The sequence below is a fragment of the Triticum aestivum genome, chromosome 5D, assembly GCF_018294505.1.
Source record: "Triticum aestivum cultivar Chinese Spring chromosome 5D, IWGSC CS RefSeq v2.1, whole genome shotgun sequence".
Classification (NCBI taxonomy): domain Eukaryota; kingdom Viridiplantae; phylum Streptophyta; class Magnoliopsida; order Poales; family Poaceae; genus Triticum; species Triticum aestivum.
Genome location: NC_057808.1, coordinates 68,380,628 through 68,406,813, shown reverse-complemented (window position 1 = coordinate 68,406,813; position 26,186 = coordinate 68,380,628). Strand labels below are relative to the sequence as shown.

Here is a 26,186-nt window from a genome sequence, read left to right as displayed (position 1 = left end):
ATGCAAATCATGTAGTGCTCTTGTGAAGCATTTCTTAGACACTAATATCTGTATTATGGCACCCAATTTTTTTTTGAATTATACTCCCTTCCTTCCACAATATAGTGCGTAAAGATTTTTTGAAAAGTCAAACTTACAAACTGACCAAGTTTATACAGAAAAATATATACATCTAAAATACCATATACATATCATTAGCTACATCACAAGACATATTTCCATATTGTACATATTTGATATTGTAGATATAAATAGTTTTTCTATAAACTTGGTCAATATTTGTTAAAATTGACTTTCTGAAAAATCTATATGCACTATATTAAAAAATGGAGAGAGCATTAATAAAAACGTAAAAAAAGATCATTAAGAAAATATTCAGATGTATAATAGTTACTTTTAATAAAAGAAAACGATCATTAAGAAAACCCTGTAAAACATAAAAATAGACATAAGCCCTCAAGAATATCTTCACGAGATGAACATGTTATCGCTCGCTTAGTCGTTGTTGCGTCGCAAGAGGAGAGAACAAAAACGAGATGCACAACAGTTGTGTCGTCCGCATAGACTTATAGAGGGTAACTCCTAATTCAGGTCATCCCATTGATCACACGTCGCGTACGACATGATCTGGGGAAGAAGACAAATTGGTGGAGGTCGTGCCCCAATCTATGACGTTGGTCGGGCTAGGGTCACTGGCGGGAGCCGACGACCTGGCCTACAATCATGCGTGGGTGAGAACAACCTGCGCATAATTAAAAATCTAATATTTTTTTTGCCGGTAAGGAGAGTTAAACTAATTAGGAGGCGTCATTGGTGTTCATCGCATCGGAAATTTCCACGGGACATTCCTTAGCCAGACTTGCTATTCTTTTCTCCTTTCTTTGTAGCTTACCAAGCTGACTGTGGTGCCACACTTGCTATCTTGCTTAATTTAGCTAGATCGTGAGACACACCATTTGCATCACGTCTAATTTTCACGACCTTTACATCTCTTTCCAGAATGGCCTCACCGAGTGTCATTCTAGTCCTGAGCTCATATGCACCTGCTACAAATAGTAAACTCTCGAAAAATAGAAAAAAAAACAAATGATTCTGAATTTATTTGCTTATAACCATGTTTAAACTTTTGTTATAAAATGGCATTTGTGGGTATGTGGGAAAAAAACAGTGCCCCAAAATGGTTTCAAAAATAGTTTTTTTTTTTTGTGGGCATCGATTTTCCTTTCTTTTTGCTCAGATCTCCGTGAGCGTCATTTCATCACAAAACTCTACATGCATGTGAAACGCCCATCAATGTTTATAGAAAATGTTTGGAATTTTCAAATGTTTTTACTATCTTTTATAGTTTACCGTTCATCCTGGTGCATGCGCACCCAGGAGCAGAAACTCAATGTCCGACATGCATGACAAGGTCCTCAGACACACAGCCAAAAATATACCTTCGTACATTCAGTAGATGAAGAAGGGAGTAGCTTCCGACATGTTGCGTGCCGACTGTACAAGAGAGTGATACCATCATTCTTTCATTTCCTCAGGTCAATACATCCTCCGTATCAAAATGTAAGACGTTTTTTAGGCAAGTTTGGCCTAGAAAACATCTTATATTTTGAAACAGAGACGGTATTATATAGTCGGACACATACATACGTCCCATGAACACATATGTCCATGTGTATTTTTGCACACCCGGACCATATATCTTATCACAATACAAAATTAAATTTTAGAAGAGCTGACCACATATGCCATGTGGTATATACTACGTGTGTGTACAACTTTAACTACTACTCTATAGATACATGAGCTTCCGGCCTACTACTACTACCACCACTACTACTATTCAGTAATTACAACTAAAACAAGCCGTAGTAATTAAACACATAAGTACCACACGACCTCACGCGCGCTGCTGCTAGTTGGGCATGCATATCGTTCAGACCATAAGATCGATCGATTCGATTCCATTGATGGTCCATGCACCGCTGCTGCTAGTTGGGCATGCATATCGTTCAAACCATAAGATCGATCGATTCGATTCCATTGATGGTGCATGCACACGTAGATCATTTCTGGTTTCTCCCGATGTAACATCAAAAAAATACAAAGGTGGTGGTCAGTTTTTTTTTTAGATGAAGGTGGTGGTCAGTTAAACCAACAAGTTGTACATGCGGCCGCGCCGACGCTCTCTCAAAAAGTTGTACGTGGGTGTGGGAGAGAGCTCATTGCCTGGGCCCCGGCAACTTGAAACATACTGTACATATGATCACGCGTACGTACGTTCATCTGCTTAATTACCTGTGGTTCGGCACGGTGGAATCGTTTGGGACGAGATGTGGACAACGAGGAGCAAGCGGCCTCGGCTCACCGGCAACTGGATGACGAGCACACGGCGGCAGAGGCGTGCCGTGGTGTGGACAAGAGTACACCGCCGGGAAAACCGGGTACTGAGGGAGCATCACCGGCGCCTGCCCGCCTGCAGGCAGTTGCATGCACGACGGCGGTATCACCCCCAGCGGCAAGAATGGCGTCGGTGTGGCGTATCCGGCGGTCGACATCATCTGCATGCATGCCAAGTGAAAGTATCTGTTAGCCTGATTACTTCACGTAGATATATATAGAGACTTCGAAACTCTCATGCAATAAACAACTAATATAAGGAGCGCGTACCTGGATTTGGTGCTGGAGTGATTTCACGTACTTGATGACCTCCTCCAGCGTCGAGGCCTTGTCAGTCTGATGAAAAAAAAGTCATATGCCGGTCAAATTTACTCCATGCATGCACCTGCGCTAGCTCCATCTTAATTTTGATTTAGGTCAAACATAATGTAAAAAGTTGCCATCATGGCACACTAGTAGAAATAGATACAAATACTACAAATGATGAAATGATTTTGCATGGTTTTAGCCCGGTTTTCCGTTAATTAACTGGGCAATTCTTTTCCTTTTAATTAATCGACGAGGCAAATCTTTTGCCTCCGTTTCAAAAAAAAAATGAAATGATTTTGCCAAAGTAGTGTGCAGAAGTAAGGTAGGATAGTACCTTGCTGCACCTGGGCGTCAGTTGCTGCAAAGTCCTCAGCCTGTCGTTGATCTTGTCTCGCCGCCTCTGCGTGCATGCATGCATGCAAGTTAAGCCCATCATGTATATACATCAGCAATGTACGTACGCACGCATGTGTATCCGATAGCTCCGTACCTGTTCGGCTGCTTTTCCGGAACAAGACCTTCTTCGGCCGCTGCTCGACCGCCCACGTCGGCACTCGGCTGCACCATCCGCCGCAAGGCTGGTGGTCGGCGCGTCGGCGGAGGCGATACTGCGGTGCCCACCGGTGCCACAGCTGGTGCTGGGCATCATGGTGTTTCGTCCCTCAGACTTGGTTGTTGTCATCGTGGCGGTCGCAGCGCTCCGAGGCTCCCGCTCATCCGAGGCCTCCTGCTCGAAAACCTGGCAGAGCCACGACGCCATCTCGGCGTCGCTTGCCATCGGTTTTCCACAAGGGAGAGGAGACGACGGTGGCAGCGGCAGAGGAAGATGATCGACCATCGGAGGCTTTTCGTGGACGACGTCGATGGAGCTACCTGCACCGCCCCCGCCGTCCCGGCGCAGCAGCAGCTCGAGCAGCTCGTGGCTGCAAAGTACCGCCATGAAAACATGTACACTCCGCGCGCCCCTGAACAATGAACAAAACCGGACGGCACTCACGTAAGGTAGTAGTCGTCGAGGTTGTCGTGGTCGCGGACAACTCCAGGGACACCCTGGTACTCCGGCACCTCGCCGTCCATCAACTCCTCCCGGTCCGGTGGCAAAAGCTTAGGTAGAGGTTGACTTGGAGATCGACGAGAGCCAGCGACTGGAGACGCCGCCAGGCCCAAGGGTGCATATATATAGCTTCACGTCCTAGGTTCCTAGCACGCAGCTGCAGCAGCTAGCTAGGGCACACATGCACGGACGTACGTACACGTGGCGGGACTGTGGAGCGGAAGCAGCACGATTTTGAGCGTTTGGCGGCGTGCGGCGGTGGCCGGCTACGGCTAGCTGGCATGCCTGTCCCCTGTCCGCGTACACGGCAGGAAAGGCGGTTTGCTGCTCGACGGCGGCAGCGGTATTTCACCACCGCGGCGGCCGCTGGCGCGGAGGCGCATGCAGGCATGGTGTGGTGGGCGTCGGCCGGCGGGCGCATCCGAATCGGTGGTCTGATTCGCTACGTGTTGTTTTTATATATGTCGACGCGCTCGCGAGGGCGAGAGCCTTCGTGTGTGGCGGAGACGACGGACACGCGTGCGGAGTTTTTCGGATCTGGCAAGATACGCTGCAGCATAGACCTAGAGTTAACCTAGGAGTGGCTGTGCCGACGTGGACGAACTGATGCGCGATACGTTCGTGACTTAGGATCGAAGCAAAGCTGTGCATGGGTCGGTCGGTATCAGCCCAACCCACGGGCGACAGACACAATGGAGGTATAGAAAAGGAGGCCCACGTGCGGAGACGACGACATACGGCACTAGATTGCCTACAAGCCCATGTGCCCATTCAAACCCAAGAACACCATACCTTCTCCAAAATACTAGTTAACGGTTAGCCTTTGTTAAGGTCATTCCCTATTTACTCAGGTGCTGAAAAATATCACATTGCATGTGCGTATTTATCGTAATCTGGGAGTTTTTCATTCTTTTTCATAGATTCATTTATTCACAAAAAATATCTCTAAAATAGTGTGTCCAAATAACGACCATTTTCACCATTGAATTGTTGACGTCAAGATCTTCGAAACTGGATCACATGTTAATAGGTTTCCACGAACTTTTTTTTCAGAATAAAAAACCACCAAAAAAGCAGAAAAATAGAAAAAGGAAACTAGAACTAAACAGGAACCCAAAAAATCGAATACCAAAACAAATCTAGAAAAACAAAAAATAGCATCCGAAAAAAACATAAATTGAAGAAGAAGAAAATGAAGCCCAAAAGCAAGGTTGCAGTTTTTACTTATTTTTTTAAGCACACATTTTTTTTCTTTTTTCAGAAAAGCACAGGATGTGCTTTCGCAAAAGCAAGGTTGTGCTTCTTGTAAAAGCACAACTATGTTTTTTCCTTTTCGAGTAAAAGCATAGTTGTGCTTTGACGGGAGCACATGTTATGCTTCTCGCGTAAGCAAATATGTGCTTCCACAAGAAACAAAATCGCGCTTCTCATGCAAGCATAAATTTATTTTGGAGAAGCACATATATGCTTCACCAAACAAAACTAGACAAAAACCAAAAAGCCCAAAAAAACAGGAAGAAAACATCTAAAAGCGGAAAATGCTTGGAGAGAAAAAAAAAAGAAACCCAGAAGGAGCGACCAGCATATGACACGTGGCGACGACTGGACGCACCATTTGACGCACTCTCAAATCACAAAAATAACTCTTGCGAGGCTCCTGGAATGGGTAATCGTTCGTTAGCTAGTCCATGCCTTCTCTATTTTGATCCTTCGTGCCCCCGACATTAGGCATTCGCTACCTTGCCACGACGTCATCTTTGACATACTCACTCAAACCAACTCTAGCACAACAGTCGTACCGTCCCGGCTCATAAAATATGACAATTTTAATCTGAGTAACAATCTAATATAGTCCTCATATGCTTCCAGATCAACATAATTTATGAAGCCCGCTCCATAAACAAGCTCCTAACCTCCAAACATGGAGTTTGTGGGGGTCCGTTTGGGGCTCGCTTCATTTCCAACCGCCAAAGCGGGACAGCCACTTTCTTCCTCCTCCCACCACGGTCAGGTTTTGAAGCTGCACAGCCTCCTGTCTGCGGTACAAAATACAAGGTCCCCGGGGTTTTTTAAAGATGTTGGTTTGCTTAGCTCCAGGTGGAACCTAGCAGCAACTTTGATCGATGCAAATGAATGACAGTGTCTTCGGGCGCTTTTGTCCTCCTGTGAAGCATCGTCGTGGAGCTCCTTCACCGCTCTTGTCTTCTGCACCTCGATTTCTCGAGGTGACAACCCAAGTCATTGGTCGAAGCGGGTGTCGGAAATGTACCGTCGCTTCCCGATGGGGGTGTTGCCTTAGAGGTCCTATCTTTTGACCAACAATAGTGTGTTGTGTTGTCCTGCAAGTCTATCGGCTAGGCAAGTGAGCGGCCTCAGGGCTAGTGTGAACCTCGGAGGGGCGATTTTGTTGTTGTATGGTGCCGGGTTTGGACACTTGGATGCCAAAGTCAATTAGTTGGTGGGTGCTTGGTCATGGGGCTGCCACCCATGTTGAGTGTCGGAACTAGTCGTTTGGGTGGCAGTCTTCAACTCGGCGGGTACACGGCCTTGCGGTCGGCGTGTCTGTGTTAATAACACTTTCTAAGGTGACTCTGGGACGTGTTGTAGGGTGCCGATTTTGGTCGCTTGTGTGGCAAAGTCATTGATCCGTTGCGTATGCAGTCTCAGGGCAGGTGTGTATTGAGATATATGGTTTTGGGCCGGACGCATACTATAGCTTGAGCTCAAATGAACAGTAAAGTTCAAAAAAATCTGCATTGTTTTTGCAACACACATTGAGGAGTTTTTTACACTAGTCAATGTTACGTTAATTTGGAAGTATATTAAGTGCATGCGGATATTAAGTAGGATTTTATTTACGTGTTATTATGTGATTAGCACTATATTTGGCATGAAATTAACTGCATGCTAAACGTGTTGAGCGCTCGACATTGAAGCAGTCTAGGTCATTGGATTGACACGATTTGATGGCCGAGATTAATTGGATCTGCTCCTTTGGGTCTTTTTATATTGGTATAGATATAGATGTGTGCAAAATTTTGTGATGAAATCATATTCCTGAGAGTGTGGAAAAAAAATCAATGCTAAAAAGAGACCCTTTTTGGAACAACAATTTTTGCAGAGCATCGCTTTTATTTTTCCACATCTCCACGAATGTGATTCCATCACGAAAATTTGCATACATGTGAAACTTTTCTCAATATCTGTTGCAAAATAAAAATCATTTTTTACATACCTTTTTGGATTTTAATGTTCACCGAGCTCATTTGAGCTCGAGCTGAGAAGGGTAGCTTCGTTTTGGGCCACTTTTCTTTATTAATTGATCCTTTCACTTCTTCTTTTATCATCTGATCCTTTCTCTTCTTAATGAAAAATGAAAAGGCAAAGTTGCTCACAAAAGAAAAACTGCCGAGTATATGGATGTACTCCAAGCCAGTTCACGCGATTAGAAAAGGTAGCTTCATGTGAATTCAAACTGTGAGCCTTGAGTGTTCATTCATAATCTAAATTTTACATGCGCGCTTACTAGTTTGATCAAGGAACTACTAGTACGTAGTAATAATCAACACAAGGACTCTGGTTATTAACAAAGAACTGCGGTGCGCCGGTCGTCATCCCACATGATCGACCCTGTTGAGCAGCGCGGTGGCCATGGTAGTGAGCTGGTCGAACTCGCGGTTGGCGGCGGCCATCCTCCCCTTGGCCGCGGCCGCGCCGGCGAGCGCCGCCTCGCAGCCGATCCCGGCCTGCCCCGTGAGCGAGAGCAGCGAGCGCGCCCGGTCCCACGCCCGCGCGGCCGCGTAGCCGCGCATGAACTGCAGCGCCGGCACGGAGGTGGCCCCGTAGAGGATCCCGCACGCCTCCATCCCGTCGCGCGCGCCCGGGTCCCGCTCGTCGCGCGCCATGGCCGTGGCGGCGTCCCGCGCCGACGTGCCGCGCGCCGCGGCGAGGTCCGCCGCGATGAGGAGGTGCGCGTGGCGGTCCGCCGTGGAGGCGCCCGGCCCGCTGGACCGCAGCGCGGCGGCGCAGAAGGCGTAGTCCACGAAGTCGCGGATCGCGTTGCACGAGTCCGCCACCGTGTCGGCGGCCGGCGCGCCGGCGGTGGGAGCGGCTTGGACGGCCAGCGCTAGCGCAAGGAGGAGGAGGGATGAGCTCCGGGTCGTCATGGTACTGGTGGTGGTGGTTGGCCTGACGCTGACGACACTGAAGCTCGTGAAGTGGGATCGAGCTCGCTCGCTGGCTCGTATTTGTTTCCTGGTGTGGTTGTGGGTAGGTGAGCTGATAAATGGGAGCATATGCATGCATGCGAGGCTTGTGTTTGTGTTTGTCCCATCGGATTTGCGTTTCTCTTCCGGTGGTTGATCCGCCTGCACGGCACGAGCCATGAGTGATTGCGCTTGCTGCTGCGGGGCAGGCGGAGCACGGTGCGCCCCGGTGTCGCCATTAACTCATGGACGAGGCGACGGATGGGTCACATATTCTGGCGCGCTCCATTACTGCGCGTCGCTTCGTAGGTGGCATTCAATGGGACTTTATACGTATCGACGATGGATAGTACAAGTAGATGATCAGCAGTGCATGTACCAGCAGTAATTAGTGTGTGACATGTACCAGATCATCTCGTCTCAACTCATGTTACTCAACTGGCCGAGTGATCACTGACGCAGCAGTATCTTCTGATGAAACGAGAAGCAGAGAGAACGTGACGCTCGTTAAGACCGTACCGGGCGTGGTCACTCACGTTGTCATTTAAGAGGACCGAGAAGAGGGGAGAGACGATACAGAGACGTCCGCCAGCCAGCATCATGGCCGTGGCCACCTCCTCTCCTACGCTCGGCGCTCTCCTCCTCCTCGCCCTCTTCTCGGCGGCCGGCGTCCACGGCGCCGCGCCCTCCTCGCCGCTGGACCAGCTCTGCGGCAGCCTGGGCAGCTTCTACGTCACGCCGGAGCTGTGCGCGTCCGCGCTCTGCGTCGACGCCGCCTCCTCCTGCCGCTCCGCGCGCGGCGCGCCGGAGCTCGCGGCGCTCGCGACCAGGCTGGCCGCGGCCAACGCCACGGCGGCGAAGGCCAGCATCGAGTCCGCGCTCGCCCTCGACGCGGAGCGCGTCCCGGCGCCGGCCTCGGCGGCGGACGCCGACGCCAGGAAGGGCATGCGGTCGTGCCTGCAGCTCTACGCCGGCGCCGTCCCGGCGCTGCGGTGGGCGGCGCGGTCCGTCGCCGCGGGGCGGTACAGCGGCGCGCGGGAGGTGCTGGACGCGGCGCAGTACGTCGCGTCAGGGTGCGCCGGCATGGCCGGCGTGGCGACGCTGCCCAAGGAGAACGGCCGGTTCAGCTCCATGGCCATCGTCGCGCACGCCGTCGTCGCATCCATGTCTGCCACCTGAACACTCGATCGACCGGCCGCCGAACTCATTAGCCTGATACAATATTTTAATGTTGTATTTGTGCCATTGTGGTTGTGGGTAACAATGGGTCAGTGAGACGTAATTTAAACAATGAGTAGCTAAACTCTCGTGCTGTTTATTCAACTCTTACGCAATTGTTATATGAAGCTTGTGTACATTTTTGTTTTGGTTTGCGGGGGCATGTGTACACTGCTAACTTGTGATCTAACCGCCCGGTTGCCATTGATGATCCAACTAGGCACTGTACATCGTCTAAACATCACTTTAAAATGGTCAAAACCACTTTCAGATAGCGTAAGGGGGTTGGGAATTAGTAGATGTTTAGATGAGATGCATCATACTACATTTTTCATGGGGGGTGGAAAGTGACGGTTAACGATGAGCAAGTGGGTAGTTGAAGGAAGAGGATGAAATCATGTTTGCCCTATGATAAACAATGTTTACTACACCTCTTTCATTGATATGTTTTAGATGTTTTAACATGAATTACGTACGGACTGAAATGAGTGAACAAAGACACTTAAACTAGTCGCCCCTGAATTTCACTGGGGTGGGCCCCTTCCTTCCCCAGCTTTCAATCCCGATACTCCATATCAGCAAGTACGTAAAATCCTTCAATAACTTTTAATAGGTCTAGCATTGCTCGTCTTCTAATGCTTAGTAGTATCTTATGGTTTGCTTACCATCTCTCCAATTATTGTTAAAGTATATTTGTAGTCTTGTATCATACTTCCTCCGCTCTAAAATAAATGTCTCAACTTTAGTACTCCCTCCTTTCTAGTTTATAGGGCTTATCTCAAAATTTTAGTTTTTCTGTTTTATAAGGCTCAATTTGGTTGTTCCCCATCACATGTTCAGATTTAAAGGTGCATTAAATCATTGCATGTAAGTATTAAGAGAAAATTGACCAATGCATGTACTTTATGCATGCATGCATTGCAATTAACGCATTGGTAAACATAATTTTTTGAGAAAACAAGAGCAAAAATTGGGTGCTTTTGCAAACTATAAAAAGTATTCCACCGCTCATCAACTTTGTACTCCCTCCCTTCCGGTTTATAGGGCTCAAATCTCAAATCTCATCAACCAAGGCATTTTGTGATTGGAGGAATGTATCTCGTACTTTACAAAACTACTCTAATTAAACTCATGCATTAATTTGGACTAATTACAGTGCATGCATGCTTGACCACTAGATGAGTAGAAACATTACATGCATTGGTGTGTTCCTTTTTAATTCTTGTATGCAAATATTTAATGCGCATTGAAAACTAAAAATGAGATGGAGATGAGCCCTCTAAATTGGAAAAACAAAAAAGTTAAGATAAGCCTTATAAACCGGAAAGGAGGAAGTACAAAAATTAATACAAAATTGAAACACTTATTATACGACAGAGGGAGTACTTACTACTCGCTCCTTTCCGGTTTATAAGGCTCAATTTAAAAATCTCACCAACCAAGGTAGATGGTGAGTGGTGGAATACTTTTTGTAGTTTGCAAAAGCATCCAATTAATGCTCTTGTTTTCGTCAAAAAAGTATGTTTACCAATGCATTAATTGCAATGCATGCATGCATAAATTACATGCATTGATCAATTTTCTTTTAATACTTGCATGCAATGATTTAATGCACCTTGGAATCTGAACATGTGATGGGAAACAACCAAATTGAGCCTTATAAAATGGAAAAACTAAAATTTTGAGATAAGCCCTATAAACCGGAAAGGAGGGAGTAATCAATGTTGCCACATTTAGGAGCCTGGTTCGTTGTCGTCTGTCCTACTTTGTTTCCTTAAGACTTGTGTGGCATGTGTAAATGGCCTCAGTTTAAGTTTGGGCAGATGCCTCCGTCTAAAAACTTACTAATCAAAGTTTACATCCTAGTAACATTATACAATTTCTAAAGTGTATATTGTATTATCCAATGTTCAAGAAAGCAGTAAGCGTAAGCGGAGCGGAAGGCCACAGCTTAGAGCAATGGCCGCTTATGCAGCTTAACCGGGATTAAGCGTTTTCTTTAAATTGGTCAGAATTTGGCTGTTTTTGAATAAAACGGGAAATATAGCACATAGGTAACTGAAAATCTGAAATAGCAATATAAGGTTGAGGTTCAGTGGTTCACACACCACAACAAATAGCCAAATAACACATGAGGACAAGGTTCAGTGGTTCACACAGCAAGCATAAACGCATAATATTTTCTTAAAGCATATAAGATAAATGGCAGCTGCAAGCAAGCAGCAGCAGGAGGAACCAAACAACAGCAGCAGCAGCAGCCAAACAGCAGCCCCAGCCCAGCCCAAGCAGTAGTTCAGATCCAGTCCGGGGACAAGGAGGAAGAATGCATGGAGCTGAGTTCGATGCTGAACAGGAGCAGCCGCCATTGGAGCTCTCTTCTCCCCCCTCCCCTTCTAACACAGTAAACCCTAGCCGAACAGGCCAGTATTGGGCCAGGCCTTTATACCCCCCCCTTTTACCTCCAGCCTGTGGCCCATTCCTCGCTTTTTGAACACTTAAGCGCCCTCAACGATCGCTTAGCCAGCGCTCAGCGCTAAAGCGACCGCTAAATCCCACTTTTTTTCGCTTAACGCTAAAACTTTCGCCTAGGACAGAAGCGAAGTGTTTAGCTATCGCTTAGCGCTTAAGCGGCGCCTAAAAACGCTTTCTTGAACATTGTTATCATTCTTCTTTATACTACTCGACAGCGAACATATGCGCACCCACATATATTGTTTCAAACGAAAAATGTTTCCAGAAAAAGGAAGGTTTCTTTCTGATATCCTTTTACTTTGCAAACGAGAAAATTATACATGCAGTGTGCAAGCTCGACTTCACTAACACTGTAACTGTCCAGTGACATTCAGCAAGAGACGACGACATTTCCAAATTATACTATACATTTGACACTTAGAAGTTTTAACCAAACTTCATGCCAACAACAATCCAATACAATGGACCTAACAGTAGGGAAAAAATCTGAGAAAACATTTTGGCTCTGTATGTAATAATGCAACCAGTCACTTGCAGCACGTTAAGTACCAGTATGATCCCTAAACAAGCCTTGGAGACAAAACAGTTATGTGCTGCTGCACTAACAGGAAGACAGCAGCAAATCTGAATCTGTTCACGATTAAGGTTTCTTTCAAGAATAAGTGCTTCACTATCCAGATGGCTGACGCTCCTTCAACCGCCCAGAGGATTGTCGGCGGCCACTCCCGGGAGATGATCTGGCCTGCTTTTGAATCTGCATTAACGGTAGAGATTCGCGTCGCCCTGGGGCAGCCCGCCTGACCCACCAGAGGTACAAGATGAAGATCAACAGAATGATGAAGAGAGCTGCAAACAAGATAAAAAGGATCTTGCTGCCATGTGAATTTGAGGGAGGCCTCTCCATGACAGTCCCCTTACGAGGAGGGCAATCTCTTTTCGTGAACAAGCTGAGTGGAAAAAGAAAACAAAAGTTATAATTCTTTGCAAATGTATAATAGAGCTTCCTATTCAATCTTTCTACTGATTTGTCTTGAGCAAATTGCATGACAAAAACACCACACCTTTGCCGCATACCACGACAGGAAACGACCATTTTGCAACAACAGCTCTGTCCTTTCCATGGCAAGAGATATATGTTGCTGCCAATTCAGGATAATGAAGCTTTGCCCTCATGAAACGGCATAAACAACACTTTCCATTCTCACCGCTAGCCGGCAACTCGTCAATTGCATGTATCAGTGCTTTGCAGCATGAGACTGAGGGTGACTTCCATGGCTTGTCCGGTTGAATGCATGAGAGGACTGCAAGACTGATCATGTCATATCGACAAGTGCCCTCACTGAAACTTGTATCATGTCTGATGGAATGCACCCCAGTAGATAATAGAAGGATGGCAAGCAAAAAGACCAGCAACGGGTACATAGTACAAACTGTCAAAAAAGAGGAAAAAACTTATCATGCTAAAAAGATGCGGTAGGTAATCATAGTAGTAATAAACAGTACACAAATAAAGGCCGACAGAGAAAGATGCATCATCAATTCATCATTGTCTTATGCAATCTATGACTCACTATCTGGCACAATGATTACAGCATGAAGAAGCCTGGTACAATTAAGTAAATGCAGTCAAGATTAACTACAAAACATGAAACTAAACGCCAACCCTGTAATGTAGGATGGATTCATACAAAAGGTAGCCAGATATAACAGCAAACCTCCTCAAGTTAAATATATTGTACTCCTCCGTTCCAAAATTATTGTCGTGGTTTTAGTTCAAGTCTGACCTAAAATCATGACAATAATTTTGGAACAGAGGGAGTACTTGAAAAGCACAAAGAGAAAAAGAAGTACTGTACCTCTCAGTAGTTCCATAATTGCTTTCATGGTTTGGCCTGCAGCTCGTGGAACATCTAACCCTGCATTACCAATCTAAAAATGTAGCTAGCTGTCAATTGCTCAATTATGATCTAGTATACAAAATGACTAAAGTGATGTCATTGGAATATAGAACTAGAATAGCTCAACTTTGCAAAAGAAGAAGCATATCCCATACATAGTTTTACATGCTCAAGACATGTCAATCTCAACATACTTTACAGCATTGCGCACGGAAATACATGACCCCACCACCGCAGTCCCCAATCTGTATGTTAGGTGGTCTATCATTTAAATTAGCAAGATACCCTTTAGCTTGGGCCTTGAGCCAATTAGGGATGAGATCTATGAATTGTTGGATTGTTAGGCCTCTATATAAAAAGAGTAAAATGCATAAAACCACCACTTCAGCGTCATACCGCTCGGAAAACTACCACTTTACAAAACGTGACACTTTGCACCGCACCGAAAATTTGACAATGGCAAAAAACACTGAACCAAAATTTGATCTCGTTTTGACGTGTCCGATCGCGCGCAGGCCGACAACGGTGACGGCGCGCCGCTAACGGCTGTTAACTGCTCTGTTTGAAGCGGCTGGGCCGGCCCTCACTCCCCTCCCCCTCTCTCTCTCTCCCTCTCCTTTTTCTCGCGGGCATCGCGGCGGTGGCGGCTCCGGGTCCATCGGCGAAGGAGTGGTGGGGACAAGGCGGTGAACAGAGCAGTTAGGGGGAAGATTGTGCTACAATCAAATTAAGTTTACAATAAGTCAGGGAGGGAGGGAGAGGGAGAGAGAGTGAGGGAGGGTTGGTCCAGTCGCTTCAGCCAGAGCAGTTAACGGCCGTTAGCGACACACCGTCACCGTTGTCAGCCCGCACGCGATCGGACACGTCAAAACGCGATCAAATTTTGGTTCAGTGTTTTTTGCCACTGTCAAATTTTCGGAGCGGTGGAAAGTGTCACATTTTGTAAAGTGGTGGTTTTCCAAGAGCTATGACGCTAAAGCGGTGGCTCTGTGCATTTTACTCATATAAAGGACCCCCCTATGAGGAATAAAGCAAGAATAGAAGAATAGTTCTTCTATCTTGCCCCCAGGGGTGAGGGCTGCCCCCTAACACTAGTACACAACATACAACATCAGAACTTCTGTCCTATCAGAGAACGCCCAACAGCAGCTAGCCTAAAAGCTTGCTAGCAGCACAGCGACATAGTCCAAGTGGCAAACAATTGAAGTAGGATGTAGTATAAGCTATCTATGCATGTAAACAGAGCTCATGAATATGTGTGCTTTGTTGAGGACTTTTTACTCCGTCGAAGGAGGACGGGGTATAAGCTATCTATAAGATGGGCAAAAAATTACTATTGTCTAAATAGAAAATACGAAGCAATCATGCATTAAACTTCAGGAGTACATACCGGAGGAGCATTGATTTTTGGAGAATTCACAGTTTTAATTATCCCATCAACACTCCAATCTGGCAGAGATTTAATTGGTTTTGTCCTAGGGAATAGAATTTGAACAAGCTTGTGTCGATCACTATCTGCTGCTAGCTCGATAGGTATTGCTCCATGCTATAACATGAAACAAACAATAAGATGCTATACAATCCAGTGCAAAAATAACAAAGCGAGTAATGTCACTATATTTTCATTCATCAAGAAACTTATGATAAAATGATATATTACTTAATTCATCCCACAGACAGTAACAGTCTTAGATACTGTTATATGAACAGAAAAGAAGTTGAAGTAAAGCTAGATACAGTACTCCCTCTCCAATTCTAGTCAGTGTGGTTAAGTATGATCATGGTCTTAGAGAAACAACAAAAGTGGAAGTCTAGGGACCTACTAGTATCATGTTTCTCAGATGAGATGTAAAAGCTGTTGTATAAAATTTTGTGACCTACCAGTATCCTGATTCTGCGATGAGATATGTAAAACATGTTGTGACACTTAGCACTGGAGCTGCAATCTTGGGATGTCTGACTAGGTTAATGCAGTACAAACTCTGAAGCAAACCAAAACAGATGCAACTAGAATATAAACCTACTGTAAAATTATTTACTTGACACATGAACAATCAGTACAATGCACTCATCTCCGCAGAGGCTTTAGCTAGATTCAACTCAGCATCAGACATGCGGGGAGAGAGGCGTCAAGATCACAACTCTCAAGACGAACAGAGCCACCTGGTTAGGGATGTTAGGGTTGGCTCCAGCATCTAGCAAGACCTTGACAAAGTCGGTTAAGCCATCAGCAACAGCCTCCGTAAAAGGAGTTGGCCCAGAGTAATCACAAGCGTTCACATCGGCACCAGTCTATAAATAAAGTAGGGTAATCTTTAGAGGTAGGATTTATGCAGTAACCATGATAGTAAGTTCAATAGGAAAACAAGGCTGGTTTACTAATCTGGATTTTCTACCCAACAAGTTATGCTTAATAGCTTAAGGAATCAGAACACATTCAAATAGAAAAAAGAACATAAGAAAATGCATCAAGTCAGTAAGCTATTGGACCTCAATAAGTTGCCTCATGCATTTCAAGGACTTCCCACAGACAGTCATCATGAGGTATGAAAATACGTGATGAACATCTTTATTGGGCTGAAAAAGGAAATGAATCACGATTTTGATAACATATAGTCAGATGGATATTGTTAACATGCCACCAAGTGCAATGATGCACCTCCAAGAATAAACCATTTGATCTTCAAGCCAAATGAAAAAAATTATAGCATTTGCATTCCCAATATATAGGGATATGTGTCCAGTTAGGTAACCATGAAATAAACAACTTACATCAGCCCCATGCTCCAGCAGAACCATTACAACCTGATCTTGGTCCTCCACAGCAGCCAAGTGTAATCGTGTCCCTTGGTAATGGATAGGATCCAGATTAACTCCTTTCGACAGCAATAGCCTTACAGCCTCGCAGTGCCCTGGAGACACAACAAAATGCAGTACATATCCAGATAGATCAATGATCAGAACCTAAGCCAGTAAGCCTCGACAGGGTATATATATACAGTAGACAGTAATTGTAGGCAACTAATGTTTGTTTTTCCCTTTTTGCCGAAGCTGTGCAAGCAATGTCATTCAGGGGCTGAGAGTGAACCCAGGAATGAGAAAGCGCACCTGCCGCTGCTGCATTGTGCAGCGGCGTGGAGCCCCTCTCATCGGGCATCGCAGGGTCACCGCCATGATCAAGAAGGTACCTCGTAACCTCGACATTTCCCTGGAGTGCGGCGAGGACCATGGGTGTCACACCTGCAAGTGGAACACAGCATCTCAGTAGTAAGTAGTAACAGAAGGAGAAGAACTTCCTGCATGGATGCATAAGATTTCAACTAGCTGCATGCGAATATGCACCTGCCTTTGACTCCGAGTTGACATCAAGCCCCGCCTCCTCCACCAGGAACAGGAACAGGCAGCTCACCAGGCAGCCCTGGATCGAAGCGAAATGAAGCATGGTTTCCCCATTCGCGTCCTTGGCTCCCCGCAGGCCCTTCTTCTTTGCTAGCTCCAGCAAGGAGAAATCGCAGGAACAAACTGAAGTCAGACATCAGAATCATTTCAACGAGCAGAAGGGGCAGGATTCAAGATGAAACTTGCACAGACGAGACACCAAATCGGGCCACTCGCCCCACTGATTTCGTGAAGTGAGGCCACGAAGTCTCGGATTTGGGGTCTCTTCCTTCAGAACAACATTTGGGGGTTTCGCCCAAATGAGCGAATCGAAATTTCATCGGAAAACTCGCAGGGACAGTGCGGATCTGAAGTTCGCAGGGAAACCACCCAACCCCAAATTCGTCCGCAATGCACAAGCACAACTCGAACATTCGAAACAAGGAAGAACAATCGATCATACGGCGTCGATGCTGGAGTGGGAGGAGGCCATGGTAGCGGCGGCGCCGCGGGGGGTGTAGGGTTTCGGGGAGGGAGCGGGTGAAGGCGAGGCGACGGCGAGACGGGGAAGGAAGCGGTGTCTACGGCGCGAAAGGCGAAACGGCCGGGCTGGGGCGGGGAGGGAATGACTATCTACTACCCCTATATATATATATAAACAATCATATATATCCATCATCAATCATCAAGATCTAATCTCTATTTATAATGAACGAGTTGATTGAATAGTCCCATCATTTTCGTCTGATTTTTTTCGTCCTCCCCACCCCACCGAGTTAGTTTCGCATCGCCCTCTCACACAACAAAAAAAATCTAAACGGATTAGAACTTTCCATATTTCGCGTCACCGGTTTAGTAATACCTTCATGAAAAAATCAATCACAATCAATCTTTAAAGATCAAATCTAAATTAATTAAACTTATCTTAAATTGCTCAATCACATTAATCTCTATCTCTATATCTCTATATACTACCTAAAAGAAACGCAACATTTCGTTTCCCCTCTTACGTTTCGTCCACTCCCCTCGCTCCACCCGACGTACGTAGTACACTTCCCATCCAGTTTCTCCATCGCTAAAAAAACACTTTGTCCATTGCCCAGCACATGGGCCAAGCCGAGCAATGCCCCGTGAGCCAGCCCACATCTCTCTCACCTCACGCACCACATGCAATTCGTCCAGTTATCCCATCCCGACCTCGCGCTAGGGCGCCAGCCAAAGCCTGCCCCTTGGCTCCTCGGCCGCCGCTCGCCTTCCTCCGGCAGCACCTCACCGCCGTGTTTGCCTCCTCCCGCCGCTGGTCTGCCTCCGCCATTTCAACTCCTCCCAGCACCACGCCAGCGCGTCCCGTCCGCCCTCGATGTGGTCGACGCCGACGAGGTTCCGTCATCGTCTCATCGACATATATCCTGACAAGGTACGAGGTAGCCCATTGTGATCTTGGCGTTTTCGCTCGATGTCGTTTGTTTCTCCTCGTCCGCTGAGACAGGCAGTTTCATTGCGACATCTAGGTGAGAGGAACGATCCCATCAGGTCGAACAGCAAGAGGAACGATTTCATCAGGCTGAACGGCGAGCAGCATCCATGCCTGACGCACACGGCATCGTGCCTGCCGAGTTGTACTGTTGCTTCAAATCGGATGCAGCAGTACTATGTACTCTCCTCTTTCTGATCAGGTACGTGAGCACTCAGATCCCTACTCATTACTCCCTCAGTCCCATAATATAAGAGCGTTTTTGACACTAGTGAAACGCTCTTATATTATGGGACGGAGGGAATAGTTTTTTCAGGCCTATGACTATTAAGTACTAATAAGGAACACTTACTGCAGAAATTAATCGGATGCTCTAATCAAAAGGTAAGCTTGAATGCATTCTATGCCTTTTCAGTTTGAGGGCTTCCTCACATTTTTCTAGCAACACACTCATTTTAAGTGAGAAGGTTTAACTGAACTGAATTGTCATGCAATCCAGTTTCTCGCCCGACCAATCGTGATTCATGGAAATTGACATTTACTCCGTAGTGAAGTACACAAATTGTATTTGACACAATTGAGCTCGTGGTACTTTTTTACGCCCCGTTGTATACGCCAAGGTACCCCGCAAGGGCACACGATTTGATGCACCACATCTGTTGAGCAATCCCGGTGTGTTACAAACAGTGTTATAACTTTGTCTTTGATGATTTATTGCTATGCTTTCCTTTGTCGCAGAATTACCAAAAATACGAAAGGGAGGAGTCAAAGCTTGTGAAGAAATGGAGCACTTCCAAGTTTTTGGCCGATGATGATGATGAGACTGACAACCACAAGGTAAGCTCGCCGAGTGCATCCTCTTTTTTAGAGGAAAGGCATACGCCCGACTTTATAAATAAAGCCATAAGGCAGGTAGCAACAGCATCACTGAAAAGTATCAAACACACCCAAGCCCCAACGCTGGGTAAGACGACGAAGGATAAAGTCAGGTATATGGCTCCCACGTCAGTACACGGCACGCAGGCCGGAAGAGAAAGAACCAACTAAAGCTAAAGAATCTGGCCCAAAAGAAGCACTCAAGCATCATGCTCTTGTCTGCATAACTGAGCCGCCGTGGTCCGGATTTTGTCGATCAGCATAGAGAGCGCCTCTTGGTCGTCGGCCTTAGTCAATGATTTTCACTGCTGCAGGAGAGCACACGATTTAAATAAGCAGTCAGCCGGTTTAGCCGGAAACACGTGCTCGATAGTAAATTTGTTCCTAGTAGTCCACAGAGACCGGCATAAAGCCCCCAAGCCCACCCAAAAGATGCGTCTAGATACACCGGAGAGGTTGGACGCCAGGCTGCGCACCTCGACAAAGGAGGCAGGGGCCCAAGACACATGAAGCCAGTCCCGCACACAACTCCAAATAAGCTTAGCCAGGTGACAGTGAAAAAAGATATGATCCGAGTCTTCCACATCACCGCAAAGAGCACAAAACTGGGAGCCCGGCCCGTTTCTCTTACGAATCTGATCAGCCGAGGGCAACCGGCCTCGAAAGGCTTGCCATAAGAAAATTTTAATCTTAGGGGGAATACGTGCCTTCCAAACTTGGGAAAAATGATTGGTAGGCGTGCCACCAACGAGCTTAGAATAAAGAGACTTAACAGAAAACCGCCTAGAGGCAGAAAGCGGCCAAAGCACCGAGTCCCTGACCGTCGAGAGCGTAGGGAAGAGGGCAGTAAGACGTTGCCAATCTTCAAACTCTACAGGCGACAGAGAACGGCGAAAGGCCAGGTTCCACCCCTGGGATGCAAGCTTCGCAATAGAATTATGAGGGTCAGAGCAGTAAGAGAAAAGGGTAGGGAAGGTCACCGAGAGAGGTGAATCTCCACACCACCAATCAAGCCAAAACTGAATAGAGGAACCGTCCACAACAACAAACTTAACGAAAGATTGAAAAACAGGTCTAACTTTGACCAGAGACTTCCAAAACTGAGAGCCACCACGCGGCAGAGCAAGCATCGGGCTCGAGGATGGGAAATATTTAGCCTTAAGGATCGACAGCCAAAGGGGTTGATCCTCAGCGCTCATAATCTTCCACCACCATTTAATCATCAAGCATTGATTCATGATGGAAGTATTAAGAATCCCTAACCCCCCAAGGTTTTTGGGCCTGCACATCAATTTCCATTTGACGAAGCGATATTTGCGATGATTGTCCACAGCATTCCAGTAAAACGCCCCACGGTGTTTGTCAAAACCAGCATGAATCCCAGCCGACAAGAGAAAGAAGCCCATAAGGAACATGGGGAGGGAGGAGAGGCAAGCATTAATTAGAGCCACTTTACCAACATTCGTATTATATCTACCCCTCCAGGGAAGGACCCTGTTTCCCACCTTAGTGACTATCGGGGCAAAATCTTTGGCATGGAGCACATCCGGGGAAATAGGCAAACCCAAGTACTTGAACGGATAGGAGCCCTACTTACAGTTAAGAAGGTAGGCCACTCGCGCGACTTCCGAATCGTCCACACCAGTCACAACCACTTCGCTCTTGGCAAAGTTAATCTTAAGCCCCGACATAGCCTCGAAACAAAGTAAAATAAATTTGAGGTGGGCAAGGCAGGCCTCATTCATCTCGACCAGAATAATAGTGTCGTCCGCATATTGGAGATGGGTGAGACCATGGGGAATGAGATTAGAACACACCGGAGTAATGTGCCCACTAGTAGCTGCCCTAGAAAGTAGGCGAGATAAAGCATCTGCAACAAAATTGAATAAGATGGGAGAGGCAGGATCGCCTTGCCTCAGGCCCCTACCGTTGGCAAAGAATTTGCTAACCTGGCCATTAACATTGATGGCAGTGTGGCCTCCCGAGACCAACTGCAGAATCCAATGGACGGGGGGGCCCTCGAACCCTTTGGCCAATAAAACTCTACGCAGAAAGTGCCAACTCACCGAGTCATAGGCCTTCTCAAAGTCTAATTTTAGAATCACCGCTTTCGACTTGCGAATCTTAAGATCATGAACGATTTCATGCAAACAGAGAACCCCGTCCAGAATGAAACGACCCTTAATGAAAGCCGACTGGAAAGGGCTAATGGTATGGTGGGCAATGGGGGAGAGACGAGTGGCTAACCCTTTAGCCGGAAACTTGGCGAAGTTATTAATAAGGGCAATCGGCCTAAATTGCGAGATCAAATCCGCGCCCTTGACTTTAGGAATAAGGGTAATGATAGCGTAATTAAGGCGAGAAATGTCCACCGTACCCAACCAGAACCCTTGGATGATCATACAAATGAGAGGCCGCAACTGCGGCCAGAATTTTTTGAAGAAGGGGATTGAAAAACCATCAGGGCCGGAAGCAGCATGCGGGTTAGCCGAGCTAATCACCTGCCAAATCTCTTCATCAGATAAGGGAACCATCAGGCCCGAATTTTCGTCCGGAGAGATCTTAGACCCCTCATCCCAGAAGTCAGGACAAAGGCCAAGCCCAGGGTCCGGCTTAGAGCCGAGTAAATTAGAATAGAAGCTAACAATGTGATTCATAATGAGGGACTGGTCAGAAACTCTAACGCCGTCAATCAACAGAGTGTCAATGAAACACCTGCGGCGTCTGCTTCGCGATCACAAAAAAATAGGCCGTCATAGCATCCCCTTTTAAGGTCTAGTTAAGGGCACCTCGTTGGCGCCAGTAAATCTCTGACTGTTGGTGAAGCAACAACAGAGCATCTTCCAAGGAGTAGCGAGTAGCCCACTGAGAGGCGGAGAGCCCAGATGTGTCAGCAGATTGGTCCAAATCCCGAATTTGAGATTCGAGGGATTCCTTGTCTCTACGCAACTCGGCCGCCCTATTCCGAGACCACCCCCTTAAGAATTTACGCAACTCATAAGACACCTTGTGCCAATCATCCAAGGGACCAAAGGAGCGGTGAGGAGAGGAGAGAGGATTAGTGATCTTAGAAACCATCATGTCACAAAAGCCCTCCACAACAAGCCAAGAAGCATCAAACTGGAAACGGGAGGGAGAAACAATAGAGAGGATACCCGCATCCAGGATCAGGGGAACATGATCAGAGCCCACCGCAGGCCTAGCCTTAAGCAGCGCGCGGGGAAACAGTGAGTCCCACTGAACAGAAACAAAAACCCTGTCCAGCACCGACCGGACAGACGAGGATTGATGGTTAGACCAGGTGAAACGCGCCCCCACCCTAGGGAGCTCACGCAGCGCGCAGTTACTAATGAAATCATTAAAAGCATTGGCAAGTGGCCAGGAGAAAATAGGATTATTCTTGTCGGCCGGAGAACGTAACAAATTGAAATCACCCCCAATTAAAAGAGGAATATTACATGTTTCAATCTTAATTGATAGTTCGTCCAAAAAGAGAGGAGCAAGCGTGTGATCCGCAGGGCCATATACCACCATAAATTCCCACAAAGTGTTGAGCTGACGATGATGAACCACACTGCTAGCCCAAAAGATGCCATGATCAAAAGCAATGAAATCAAAAACGTCCCGCTTGGACCCAATCAAGATTCCCCCGGAATGACCCGAGGCGGGGAGAAAGTGCCAATCAAACCTATCCATCCCAGCTACCGCAGAGAGTTCAGAAGGGGAAAATGATTCCTTAAATGTTTCGACCAGCCCTAAAATGTCAATATGTTCACCACAAACCAAGTCATGAATCTGGTCACGGCGCCCCCTAGCACCGAAACCACGAATATTCCAGAATAAAGCTCTCATTTGAAGGAAAGGTTTTTAATACGGAGACTCGATCTGCACAGAGCCCCACAAGGCTTAGATCGCTTGGGACGCCCAACCTTAGCAAGGGCCGGGGGGCAGACGACTGGCCACAACCATTCGTCGCCTCCAACCCCCCGGCTTGGCCCTGAGCACCAGCAGGACCATCACCTTTCGCGGCCTCAACGGCCTTAGCAATGGCAGCCTGGGCTGTCATTGGCCCTAATGACAGAAAGAAGGTGAGAGGGGGAGCCCATCCCCGGTATCGCAACCACCCCAATATCAGACATGATATGCAGCAAATGGTCATCTGACAGAGCTGGTAAAACAAGGCGAACAGGAGAGGCAGGAAGAGATGGTTGGGCAGACGAACCTGAAGGAGGGAGATCCTTGGCCGCGGCACGCCGTTCCGCCCGCACCGCCACCGAAACGCCCGAGTCGCGCACACGCCGGCCCTTCCGCGCCGTGGACGCCGGAGAATGCAGCACAGGGGAGCACTGGATCGGCGACGCTGGCCCAGGGCCAGACCCCAAGGCGGAGCCCAGGTCCTTGTCCAGACGACGAGCCAGACCCGCCGCCGAGAGCTTGGAAGTGGAGGAGGCCCGACTCTTAGCTGAGAATTTCCGGACCGAAGACTTCTTCTTCTTCTTAGTTGAGGGCTCGGTGGAGCGCAAGGGGGAAGCGGGAAGATCCTCGATCCCAAAGAAGGAAGGAGACTGTGGGCGAGTAGGCACATTGGAGCAAACTCCAGAGAAGGGGGTCCCCTTACCAGCACCAGCGACACGAGAAGCGACACGAGAAGCCAAGTCCTCCTTCTGAGGATTAGGGGCAGGGGCATTATCCTTGAGCAGCTCGCGTTCATCCGGATCCAACTTATCCCATTCAGATTGTGTAAAACGCGGATCAGTACCTCCACTTGGGTTCTGCCCCCCAGCCGAACCATCCCCCTGCGTGTCATCTTGGTCCGAAGGCTTGGAAGGAGGAGGCGGAGGTGGAGGAGGAGCACGGGGTTCAGCACCCTCCACCCGAACCCGAAGTTGCACACCCTCAGGAGAAGGGAAGACATCCACAGAGCCATGAACGCAAACGGGGTCGATGCACCAGACATTGAGACGAACCGGGCCAACCTTGCCCAGGGATTCCGAATCCACTTCCACGGGCTTGCCAATGAGCTTACCAAACGCCATCATGAACTCCACAGATCGAAGCCCCACTGGCAAGTCGTCAACTAGCACCCAGATCTTGCTAAGCGGGCCCACCGCCTTGGCACCACAAGTAGCCGCTTTGACAGATACCACAAGCTGGTTGAGGGGGAGGGTAAAACTGGTGCACGAGGAGATCATCCGTAGACAATCCTTGGAGGGAAAAACCACTGCGAATTCATACTCTGAAAGCTAGCGCACCTGCCAATCCCAGCCACCATCGTCCCATATTTTCAAACCATCTAGGAGGGCCTGCGGAGAGATCAACTGACCGCACACCGTGATGATGGCCGCGTTAGAGAGGGACGGCGCAGCCATCACCACAGGAACATCAGCATCCAGAGCGAAGAAAGAACATTCGGGAATACCCAAGCCAAACTGAATGAAAGAGGGGATCTTGGTACGGTTACGGCAGTCGACAGTAAGATGGCCATCAGAGCGACAGATGAGGCAGAAGGGTGGGTTAGTGCATCTAGATTGAAAGTGGTTCGGGCGATGGCAAGCAAAGCAAGTCAGGGTCGGTGAAGGGCCCGAGGAAGCAGGGTGCTGGCGCGGAGGGGGAGGCGGCGGCGGCAGGATGCCATCGCCACGGACCGCAGAAGGGGAACCCGAAGCAGGGGGAGGGAGGCGCCGATCCCCGGCCTACGAGGAGGAAGAGCCAGGCCCGAAGCGCGGCCCCGAGCGAGAGGCAGAGCCCGCCGCAAACGAGCGAGGAGGGGGCCGTGGCGGAGGGACCGGGCCCCTGGCCGGAGCGGGGCGCGGCGCCGATGAGAAGGAACCACCGCCAGCTGAAGCAGCTGCGGCCTCCCACGGATCCAGCCCAGAGCCAGGGACCGCCGTCCCAGATCTGGCCACGGAGACTGAAGACCAAGAGGATGGGAATGATGATGGTGTGAGACAATGTAGCAGGCACCCATTATTAGTTTCTGCTGCTTACACATGTTGTGATTAAAATTGGTAATTTTGTGTTGCAGAAAACAATAGCACATATTTCCGAGAGGAGTACAAAGGAGAACAAAATAAATGGATGATGAAGACGTGTCGACACTCTTGATGTATGCTATTCTTCCTAGGATCTTATTTTTTTGTACATAAAAACGCATAGGTATGAAATGGTCAATCAAAATGTACAACATCGCTTGTCCAAACAACGTTTTGATGTGTCTTATTTTACGTCAACATCAAGTGCGGTTTTGTTAATTTAGATATTGATGTTTGGATTGGGGAGACGGAATAGTGAGTGCAGGAAGAAGACTGATGTAATGAAAAAGGTGACACTACTGTTTGATGTGTATGTAGATATGATCAATGTTAAACCACCAGAACTAGAAGATACCCCACGCGTTGCTGCGGGAACCATGATAAAATAAACGAAAAAAGCCTTATAAACTATCTTTTAAAAGAAAAAGGAGTTACAAAACTTGTTATATGGATACATGAAGCAATTTAGTAATCCTCCTCAATTGTTCCACTATAAAAAGAAGTGCCATTCTCGTAAGCCATCTCGGCCGATGAGAGAAAGTATGTACAAACTAATGGGTGGAAGCATACTATGAATCAACTGTTGCATGTACCTTATATCGGTAAATATGATGAACTTTGAGATGAAGCGTCACAAAGCTGAGATATAGGCTTGACGGTTTTGTATCGGTATAACCATTAACATATCACACGTTTCTTTTATAATCAGCAAAACAAATCACCTGTGTATTAGAGGACCTTTGCATATGATCCACAATGAAAATGGTGACAATTAAATTTATGTTAAGAGTTAATCAACATGTTACTTTGTGAAGTCAATCAAACTATGTATATTTTTTCCCTCAAAAGGAAAATAATTATCTGAATGTTCGT

The 26,186-nt window shown here is 47.3% G+C and overlaps 3 protein-coding genes across 3 annotated transcripts; 1 reads left to right on the top strand and 2 right to left on the bottom strand.

The window, feature by feature from the left end:
• Positions 1–7,225: 7,225 nt before the first annotated feature.
• On the bottom strand, positions 7,226–8,165 carry LOC123124360 (uncharacterized). The gene has a single exon (XM_044544988.1). It carries the CDS (start codon positions 8,143–8,145, stop codon positions 7,372–7,374), a length of 774 nt encoding a protein of 257 aa, XP_044400923.1. The 5' UTR covers positions 8,146–8,165; the 3' UTR covers positions 7,226–7,371.
• A 273-nt stretch (positions 8,166–8,438) lies between these two features.
• On the top strand, positions 8,439–9,331 carry LOC123124359 (uncharacterized). Its single transcript, XM_044544987.1, has one exon. It carries the CDS (start codon positions 8,566–8,568, stop codon positions 9,142–9,144), a length of 579 nt encoding a protein of 192 aa, XP_044400922.1. The 5' UTR covers positions 8,439–8,565; the 3' UTR covers positions 9,145–9,331.
• A 2,811-nt stretch (positions 9,332–12,142) lies between these two features.
• Positions 12,143–18,004, bottom strand: LOC123120270 (ankyrin-1). The gene is made up of 11 exons (XM_044540242.1): positions 17,942–18,004; positions 17,395–17,512; positions 16,896–17,042; positions 16,662–16,793; positions 16,326–16,465; positions 16,044–16,130; positions 15,717–15,845; positions 14,944–15,099; positions 13,512–13,584; positions 12,717–13,085; positions 12,143–12,602 (listed from the first exon to the last, which is right to left on the bottom strand). Exons 1-11 carry the CDS (start codon positions 18,002–18,004, stop codon positions 12,481–12,483), a joined length of 1,536 nt encoding a protein of 511 aa, XP_044396177.1. The 3' UTR covers positions 12,143–12,480.
• Positions 18,005–26,186: the final 8,182 nt, after the last annotated feature.